At 34.3% G+C, this 10,530-nt stretch overlaps 1 protein-coding gene across 1 annotated transcript in view; it reads right to left on the minus strand.

Annotated features, from left to right (window-relative positions):
• The window catches only part of LOC119836052 (serologically defined colon cancer antigen 8 homolog), a 13,439-nt gene extending 5,734 nt beyond the window's left edge, over nt 1-7,705 (minus strand). Inside the window, exons 1-12 of the mRNA XM_038361264.1 lie at nt 7,593-7,705; nt 6,196-6,313; nt 5,407-5,587; nt 3,873-3,991; nt 3,231-3,404; nt 2,786-2,920; nt 2,399-2,493; nt 2,160-2,319; nt 1,620-1,781; nt 625-730; nt 420-553; nt 106-210 (exon numbers count right to left, since the gene is read on the minus strand). Of these exons, the coding sequence (XP_038217192.1) occupies nt 106-210; nt 420-553; nt 625-730; nt 1,620-1,781; nt 2,160-2,319; nt 2,399-2,493; nt 2,786-2,920; nt 3,231-3,404; nt 3,873-3,991; nt 5,407-5,587; nt 6,196-6,313; nt 7,593-7,705 (1,602 nt within the window). The remainder of the gene's footprint in view (nt 1-105; nt 211-419; nt 554-624; nt 731-1,619; nt 1,782-2,159; nt 2,320-2,398; nt 2,494-2,785; nt 2,921-3,230; nt 3,405-3,872; nt 3,992-5,406; nt 5,588-6,195; nt 6,314-7,592) is intronic.
• Nucleotides 7,706-10,530: the final 2,825 nt, after the last annotated feature.

Genomic DNA, 10,530 nt, shown 5'->3' on the forward strand with positions numbered 1-10,530 from the left:
AAAATAAAAAAAAAAAAAAACAAGAACAGATCCTTGCGTAATCCCAGCTTACATGAACAATATTTACCCTTGAATTATTCTATTATATCAAAATAATAGGTATACCTCCTTCTCCAAGTTAGATATTTGCTCTGATAGACGGAGATTTTCGCGTCGAGAATGAACCAGATCAGCATCAGACCTATCCAATCGCTGACGTAGAGAATGTATCTATTGAAACAATGGAAGCATATTAAGCGATGTATTTTTGAATAAGAAGAACTATTGTTTGTGTAAAAACAAAACTTGTTCTTTCAAAGCAATAAATTGGATTTCTACAACAGTATGCAAGGTTTCAAACAATTTTTTTTTTATTATCACAGTATGGTCAATGCTCAGTAATGAATCAACATAACCACTAATAGATGTCGTAATCTTACTTCAGAATTAAGGCGATTCGATTCATGTTTAGCCTGTCTCTGATTCCTCTCAATCGTAAGACGAGCGCTCGCTAATTCCTCTTCGAGAGACGCTTTCTCAGCATGAGCTTGAGCCAAATCGGCTTGCAGTGACGCTGAAAGGTAATTCCACATTGTTATACATGTAATTCTCCAATTAAATTATATGAGATATTCATTTTTTTACCTGTTTTATTCTTGAGTTCCATTTTCAGTTCTTCAATTGCTGCGTTCTTCATGGATATTTCGCGTTTGAGTTCGCTCTCTTCTCGCCGTTGACGTTCGAGATCAAGCTGAATTAAATGGTCTGTGTAAGTGGTTTCATGATAAAGAAGTCATGAAGATAATATAGGAAAAATTTAGACCACACTGGACAGGTATATAATGAATTTAATTGACAACTGACAGGGATTGGTAATAGTGATTATTCAAAATTTGGTTTACACCTGTTTTAAATCACTAAATATCTGATGAATGACCATTCCGAAACAGTCTTCATTATTGTTGGAATGAAGTTCCTTATCGCGCGTTGTGAAAGGGGGCTAGACGGAAAAATTCTCACGAAAAGTTGTAACGACACTGCGATAGTAAGCTATTGTAAGCTGTGCGGCGTGCACATGTTTCTGTCTGTCTCTCTCTCTCTCTCTCTTATAGAAACGAAAGGAACTTCGTTCCATCCCAGTGTCCCTTGACACCTCTCAAATTTCTTTTATATTTATATTTTTACAGTAAGGTAGGCTTCAAACATATAAAATGTACCTCTTCGAATTTTCGTTGTATCAAAGTCAAAGTCAAAGTCAAAATTATTTATTTCGATTTAAACCCCCAAGGGGCACTTACGAACGTCAATACAACAATATTTCAAAAACATTACTTAAAAATAATAATAACCTTAAAAATAAATAAAATACAATTCACAATTAATTATTAAAATTTCCATTCAATATTCATATCATTAACAAATTCGTCAATTTTATAGTAGGCTTTAGAAATGAGAGTACACTTCATAATATAAATAAATAAAAACATATTATGTTTTCTAAATTTGTGTTCTGGTAAATTTATTATATCTTTATGTCTGCTGCATGTATGATGTCTTTACAAAGTGTAAGTCATACAACTGAGGTGCTGCGTGTAGCGCTGCTCGGCGCTGTTGCCGCGCCGCTTACAGACTGTGCTCACCTGCAGCTTGGCGACGTTGTCGCACTGCGCGGCGAGCTCGTGGCGCAGCTCGTCGAAGTGCTGCGTGTAGCGCTGCTCGGCCGCGCTGCGCTCGTGCAGCGCACGCCGCGACGTCTCGCTCGACATCGCGCGCACCTTGCTGCGCTCATTTGATAGCTCGTCCTTCAACATTACATCAATTTTCCGCATTAAATCAGCTCATATACAACATAAAATGTTATCTAGCATATCTTCAAACATCTTCTCTTTATTTTTTTCACCAGGCAGTCGTACCCTATCCTAACTTATCCCATCATAACTTATCCTATTTCGTCACGTCTTAAATTCAACACTTTACAATCCCATACAGTCCGATTCCATCAGACCACCAACAATCTATTCCATTTAATCCAACTCCATTCCATACCAACCTATCCCAAATGGAGTCACAATTTATTCACTCTTATCCCTTCCTGTTAGATCTTGATGATTCGTATCAACACGGTATGAATCTTTTTGTCTTTTATAATTATTAATCACATTATTGACATAAACAATTACTTTAAGACGTCGTATTTCTGCTTCCAAGTTGTTCCTCTCCTCTCTGAGCTGGTTCTCGATAGCTTCAGAGCCGCGCTTGTACCGACCGTCGACGTCACTGTCTCGTTGTTCCAGGCTCAATTTTAGCTTTGATACCTGATTCTCCAGAGCATTTTTGTCCCTAAAATAAGTTATATTGACAAAAAGTTTACAAAATTAAATTCAAATTTTACAAAGATTGTGAAAATTTTATGTACTACCTTTGCAAATTATCGATTTGCCTCTTAAAGCCATCCAAACAGGTGGAGTCAACAAGTCCATTTGCCAATTTTCGTTTGTTTTCATTATTTTCATCCTGGTAAATTATAACAAACTTCATAGATGGTATGCAAATTTATCTATTGATGCAGCCAAAACTCACGCTACATATTAAAAGTTCAAAGATTCATTATCAATTTCTCTTAAATAAACAAAAGAATACAGAAAAAAATGCGAGGTGTTGGGTATTTAAAAACAGGGATAATTAAAAAAGAAACGTTTTTGAAAAAAGAATTATTAATATAAAATTTTACTAAGTTCCTGAAATAACCGTCCAAAATAAGACTGCAGTACATTTAATGTCACCAATAGTTCCATTTGTAACACACCTGGACCTTCTTAAGGTCTATCTTGGCTTGAGTCAACTGAGCTTCTAATTCAGCAATCCGCGACTCAAACACAATGTTGGGACCTTCCAGTTTGGTGATGCGGCTTCTTGGTCTACGATTCTTAGATGGAGTGCCCTAAGAATATATCAAATTTCTGTTATAATTTTTTCATACAATAATTTTCTTAATTAATAGACTGGAGAGAATTATCTAAGGTCGGAAGAGATTTTGATTTTGATTGATTTCACAGAATGTGGTAAATAAATTAGGAAAATTAACCTTACTATATGATGCAATATTATTCTATTTATAATATAATAAGTACTGAGTAAAATAGCTTTTTATCTCTCCAGCCAGTATAATACGTTACATACAGCTACGTAATTAAATCTTTTTTAACCAGTTTTTTTTTAGTTTCAGTCAGTTGCACAGATAAACAATATACCTTATTGTCACTATCCAGGCCAGTACTATCCCCGACATCATCTAAGTCATCCGTCTCAGACCCAGCGTAGTTGTGAAACATGCGAGTGATCATTTTGTTCTTTTGAGCTTCGTGGAGGTGTTCGTTCTCAGATATAACTTCCTTTACTTTGCCCAGGAGGTTGTTAAGTTCTTCCTGTTAATGTGAAAATAATTTTTCGAATAGAAGTTTACAAAATTTTATATCGTTGTTGGTTTCTATTGGAAATTCCTTCATTGATTTCATCGTTTGTTCTTTATATGATACCGCGCCCCGGGGTTTCACCCGCGTAAGTCCGTATCCCGTAGGAATATCGGGATAAAAAGTCACCTATATGTTATTCCAGTTGTTCAGCTGTCTACGTACCAAATCTCTTTGCTATCGGTTCAGTAGTTTTTACGTGAAAGAGCAACAAACACACACACACCCTTACAAACTTTCGCATTTATAATATTAGTAGGATATATAATATATATAGATATAGTAGGAGTACGACTTCAGAAATTAAAATGTAAATTTTACTACTAGGTCTCCTATCCTAATTAGTATCTATCCTCATTCTTAAGAAAACTAAATTTTCTCTTATTATAATGTCAAAACGTAATGGGCTTAATTCTAACTCACTCTACAGTATTGGCTCTCTCTTTCCAACTGCTCAATATATTCTTCTTGCTTCTGAATGAAGTTGACGACATCCGGGTTGGTACCGCCGGTGAGGTCAGTTGTGTTGGTAGCTGGTGGAACTGAAACAATTAGGGGTACATTCCCCACGATTACTAAGATTCAAGAAGACAGTATGTACATAGACCAAATTTATCTATTATAATACAAGTATTTTATTGTTTTATCTGCGTTCTGTATTTTATAATTAACCTATATCTATAATTGGAACTGAGACAATTAGTGGCACATTCCCCACGATTACTAAGATTCCTGTCAAACATGATGTACATAGACACCAACGGACTCCAGAAGGCTATTTTTTGGCTGCCTAATTTGTGTGGTATAGATCTGTCTTGCTCATTTTCTGCCCAGGACCCCTCGGTTCTACGCTCATGCGCTAACTACTGTGCTAAGGTGGCGGTCTTTGTAATAATTGGTATTAATCAAAAGGGACATGGTTTAACATTAATTTTAACTGTATAGGGACGTATCTAACGATTTGAGTACCCCTAGTCAGATGTTATGGTAGTTGTAAGACTGGCGTTGCATTATATTCATAGCAATGTAAAATTGACAAAAAACCGTTATTTGCATCTAGTTAAATATATAAACAAACAATTTATAAATATTCAGTAAGTTTTATCGCCAGTTTGCATGTAATATTAATTATTTATTTATATCTTATCTTTTGTTATGCACCAAAGAATACTTAGTAATTTGAGATTAAAGTCTAACGAAAATGTTATCATGCGTACTTCAAATAATTAATTTTGCATGTACAAAACGAATTTGCCCTTAACAATAATTGAACTATCATTGTCATCAATACATAATTATTGTGAGTCGAGCACGCTTCGGCACGAACTGGGCCAGCTCGCACCGGGGAAGTATCACACCCCCACAGAAAACCGGCGTGAAAAAGTGGCATGCACTGTGTTTCGTACGGTGAGTAGGGGAGCCGGAGGCCCGTTTCCTTTTCCTCACCCGTCCCAGTCCATTCCTTCTTTCCAGTCGTTAATCCATTCCTTTTTCCTTACCCCAAAAAAGCGGGCAGCGCATTCGCAGAGGCCCTACCTTTGCGAATGTTCATGGGCGGTGGTGATCGCTTACCATCAGGCGAACCACCAGCTCAGTTGCCCGCTATGACATAAAAAAAAAATAACCATCATATTTGCAAGAAATTATATAGTTTACGTCACTTGAGACTTTAACTAAATTAAAAATCGATGTCGACGTCTGTCTGTACAGTGTATCTGTCTGTAGAACCGTACCTCTGAAATAGATGAACCGTTTTCGAAGACCATTTCGTTACAGAACAGTTCGGTTTATTTTGGTTCAGCACTGTAAGAGTATCAACAGGAATTTTGGTGCATAATTACTCGATTAAGTACTTTATACTCACCAGTGCCAATGCCAGTGCCAGTAATTGTACTGACAGTTGCACTGGCATGATGATAAACGACAATAAAATTGATTTAATTTAATTCACCTTTACCATTATTAGCGGGAATCGGTGGTGTATAGTTATTTAAGCTGTCCGCATACAAAGTGGTGTATTTTGCGGTGAGGCGCGGCCGCGGTTTGTACTCTGAGAGGTTGTAAGGGTACTTCTTGTCGATGTCCGCGTCTGAATCGTCAAGGTTCTTGATGGACGCAGAACCGCCATAGCTGCGGACCTGTAGTTGAATGGGACAATAACTTAAATTAGTTTTTATACATATCTATTCGAACATTGTATGTATAATATAAAATATAATTAGACAGTAGTAGTAGTATTTTTGTATGACATACATACAAAAACTTCTTAATCTATTTTACTTTTTTACCACTAACAGGCTATTTCTTTCTGCGAATCAACCTATGAATGTTATGGAAAAATAAAGATTTTTATTATTTTTTTATTTTTTTTTATGTGGGCGAAACCTAGGCGAAATATGTCCGATGTAGTTAGACAGTTTTACCACGTATAGTATTATGTTATCTGTATGCTGTACATTAAGGTGTGATGATTGGGAAAATTTACCAAAAAAATAAATCGAATTCACATCATTCAATTGTATTTGAATTTCATACTAATAATATAAAACTGAAGTGATTTTTATTTTACCATTTGATATGTATAGGGATACCCTTTCAAATTAATAATTCAGATTAGTATTTAATATATCTTAATAATTAATCCCATTCAATTCATATTTGTGTGCGATTATTCAATTTTGTTGTTATTCACAATATAAACTGCACTTATGCCGATAAATATTAAAAATAAACATAATTTACTCACACTCGGTGCACTGTTCCCCGAAAAAAAATATCTCAGCTTGGACACAGCTTCTTTATAAGCCAAGTCGGTATAATCGGGGATCCTCTTCAAGCCATAGTCGTTCATTCTTGTAGGACGCCTATACGAAAAGTACGATTTATACATGTTAACCGATCACAAGCCACATTTTAAATTAAGAATCATGCTGAAATAAAATTAAATAAAGAACAAAAAATAAAATTTGTATTTAGAAGAATACATGTTTAAAATACGTGTGACACATTGCGCTGTTCGAATGGTTTTAGCGTTAAGTTGCGTATTGATTTAACGGTTGCGTTGGAAACGCCAGTGTAAACACGGCCTTAGTAACGAAGACAGTATGTACATAGACCAAATTAATCTATTATAATACAAGTATTTCATTATTTTATCTGTGTTATGTATTTAATAATTAACCTATATCTATAATTAACCTAAATTAATAAAAAAAAAATTTAAATTCACATTATATTCTTTAGAAACTATTTTAAATGTATTATAAGAATTACTTTAGATACTTCTTTACTAATATTATAAAGAGAGTTTTTCTTCTTATTCTTTTAATAAATCGTTCCACAAAATACTCCATTGACTCCACCAACGTCTATGTGGAAGAGACTGAAACTTAAGTCAGCCAGACTGATACGGTAGAGTATGAATTTGTGAGTTTGTAACGCTGTAGGGTGAAATATCAGGATCTACTAAACCGACTTTAAATTCTACTAAAGTATACTAAATCATTTTACCAATAAAAAAGCACATTAGCTAAGATTGTTATATTCTATTTTTTTGGGCGGTCAGTGCTTGAGCCGGTGTTGCCCGCAACGATATTTATCCAAATTTCATTTTAATCATAAATCAGTTAACTTATTCTTGTGAGACTAACATACTTGTAAATGTCTTTTACAATTAAGGCTTTCGATTGGTTACAAACTTTTAAATTTATTATCGGCCCTTGAAAAATTAGATCCTATAACCAAGCAGTGGGACGTTTGAATTTTAACGGAAGTATTAAAATTAAATAAGCGCTATTCGTAAATGAAATAATAAAACGAAATTAACAATATAAAATCTAAATTAGATTTCCCGGTAAAAAGGTTATGCTTGAATCATAAAGAAAGTAGATTCGTCGCGCCGACACAAGAACTTCCGTTTTCTACAGTTGCAATAAATAACCTAATAAAAGTCACTATATCTAATCCTAGGTAGGAAGTACCTACCTATGTACTTTATTCGATCATGCATTATACTAAAATATGGGTATTTTTTAAGTACATTTTATTTTCTGTTAATTTTATTTTATTTTATTAAGGCTCATTAGCAATTGGACATCGATACATTAGTTTAATCTATTATTTCTTCTAATTTTATATACATACCTTAATTTATTCCGCTTCAATTTCCCGTTCATTTCCTTTTCTGAGCCGATGCTAGAACTTTTTGCTCGAAAACCGTTTAACTTTGATTTATTTCCGAAACTAGTCGAGCCCATGCCTTACACTTCCCAACGATAATCTTCGATAATTGTCCCGCAATTTTAATTAAAAAATACTTCTTTATCTTTGGAAAAATAAACATCAAGAATTTTAAAAATATTTGTATTATTTTTAATAAAAGGAAAATGACGCTTAATTGCATAAGAACTATTTTATGGAAGGTTTACTTCTAATTTGATACAGGCTGTTTCTTGCCATCGGGCAAGAAAAAAAAACAGCACGGCAATGAAGTAACGATGCTTGGGCGGGAATGATATTTGAATTTAGAACTCGAGGCTTCCCATTTCCTTTCGCGGTTCCAAAGGGAATCGCTGCATTGGTTCTGTCTATACTATAGGTAATTTTTCTTTTGTATTATAGTCCTAGAGCATAAGGTAAGATTAAATGTTTGGTATTTGTTTATTATGAATGATGAAGAAAAATGTAATTAAAGAAACGTATATATTTAGAAAACTAGTAGGCATATTTCTCTTTAAATAGCTACCTAATTTATGTGCAAAGAAAATAAATGATTATCTATATATGGCACTTTGATGCTGTTTAAACGTATATTTAAATGATTATATAATAGTAATACTATGGCATAGTTTCCAATTGTTCCATACACCGTTCCATTACCCAGATATTAAAGGTCCATATTTTGCAATAGTCATACATCGGCCGCGGACTGCCCAGGGCTGTAACTCTATAGTGCAGCCATGGGCAGGCGGCGGCTGATGTCACATAACACATTAAAAATCTCAAAAGGGCCTGTGCGTGTTGTATCTGTGTCCCCACGTAAGCCTTCCAAAAGTCTGGGTGCCTTCCTTCTGGGGGTACCCGAGTATTATGGGGATGCTATGGCATATTAATAATAAATTTCACTTAAAGATATTAAACAAAACTAATATTGATTCAATGTAGGTAGGTATTAGGTACTCAACGGAAAATAAAGTGTAGTTTTTCTTTTCAAGAACACAATATTTTATATATATTTTTAATAAATTAAAATTAATTTGCATGGCAAGTTTTTTTATTTACAAGTACGTGTATGTAATTTTGAATTTCACAAGTAGGCCTTATTTTTAAGAAGCAGAGGTTCTGTATTTGTAGAATACATATATTCTTTATTTTTGTGTATAAAACTAATAACAAATACGTTGTATGTCTCTTTGCCTACGCGACTGGCAGTGTCTAGCGTGCACAAGATGGCGTACATCATGGTTTTTGGAGGGAAAAATGGAAAATACGTTCCCGATCACGCGACGCTATTATGCTGATACCGTTAACAAATTACCTTGCGTACTTTTGCCGGTCGTTTTGATATTTTATAGGCAGACTTTATGTACATTCATAGTACAATATTTTCATGAGTTGATATATAAGTAGGTAGATGTCATTGTTTGTGGGACCCGTTTCCAATTCTATTTGTAAATTTTAATAAACATAAAGGACTGATTTACTGAAAAGTTTCGTTTTATAGAATTACGAAAAAAAAAATCATTTAAACCGTTTTTATTAGTTTACAGGTAGTATTAGTTTACAAATTATGAGTTATGTGTTTGATCTTTAAATATGAGCAGAAACGCTGTACACTTAATTCTAATGTAAACAATCCAATAAACAATGAAATCTTCCCATACATAATACACATCTATAGAACTAAGATTTTTCTTAATATTTGACTACTATATTTATTAAATTTATGAATTATCATCGTCCCTTATTTTATATTGGTTATCAATGCGAAAAAGCAATTGCGTATATGCATTATGTACTATCCGCTCCGCCCGGATTCCCCAGAATCAAAACGAAACATATATAACATGGCGTTCTATTGGCAAAATATTTTTTTAATATCGGTTCAGCAGATCCAGATAGCGTCACAAACTCAAAAACTTTATAATATTCTTTTTTATAGGAGGTAATATAGTAAAGATAAACTCATTAGATAAACTCATTATAAAGCATTTCAATGCTATAAAAAAAAAACTAAAAATTAAAGATAAACTCATTTAAGTCTTAACGTCTTTTTGGTGACAAGAATGCATCCACAAACAATAACTTTGTTGTTATCTACAATTCCAAGATTTAGGTCGTTGTAGCATTCGCAAATTCCAAATTTGAAAATCAAACACGCGATTCGGCGATCGCACCGCCTAGCACTGTTGCATAAAACCTACATTCCTTCGTTCAAATGGGATTTTCAAATGCTTTTGAGTCTTCAGGCATTATAGCAGATAGAGGAATAAGCAAGAACCGCAATTAATTGGTGATTGCTCAGTATTTTGATCGCTAATGCTAATTACAAAGGAAGTTTGAGATACCTAATTACATTAAAAAAAATAACTTTCACGGTTCGTGACTACTGCCTGGCAACATAGCAGCCTCATGGACAGTGAAGTCTTGACAATAGGTAGTCGAGCACGCTTTGGCACGAATTGAGCCAGCTCGCACTGGGGAAGTACCACACCCTCACAGAAGACCAGCGTGAAATAGCATACTGCTGTGTTTCGTTCGGTGAGTGGGGGAGCCGGAGGCCCGTATCCTTTTTCTAACCCTTCCTATTCCTTTCCTTTATTCCTCTCGTTAATTATTTCTGAATCCTTTTCCAATTTGAAGTCGGCAATCCATTTGTAGAGGCGTCTGCAATCGACTTTGCCGACGATAACTTAAAAAAAATAGGTGCCGTTTTATCCTTTGTGTACGGAACCCTAATGAAATGAATATACTAGACAGAACTGCTATAACACTGGAATTAATAATAAATTAATTTCATCAAACATTAAATTGTCTTAAATGGTTATCAAAAACATAAATAGGATTTAAAGGATGCATAGAA

This window comes from Zerene cesonia, chromosome 22 (genome assembly GCF_012273895.1).
Source record: "Zerene cesonia ecotype Mississippi chromosome 22, Zerene_cesonia_1.1, whole genome shotgun sequence".
Classification (NCBI taxonomy): Eukaryota; Metazoa; Arthropoda; class Insecta; order Lepidoptera; family Pieridae; genus Zerene; species Zerene cesonia.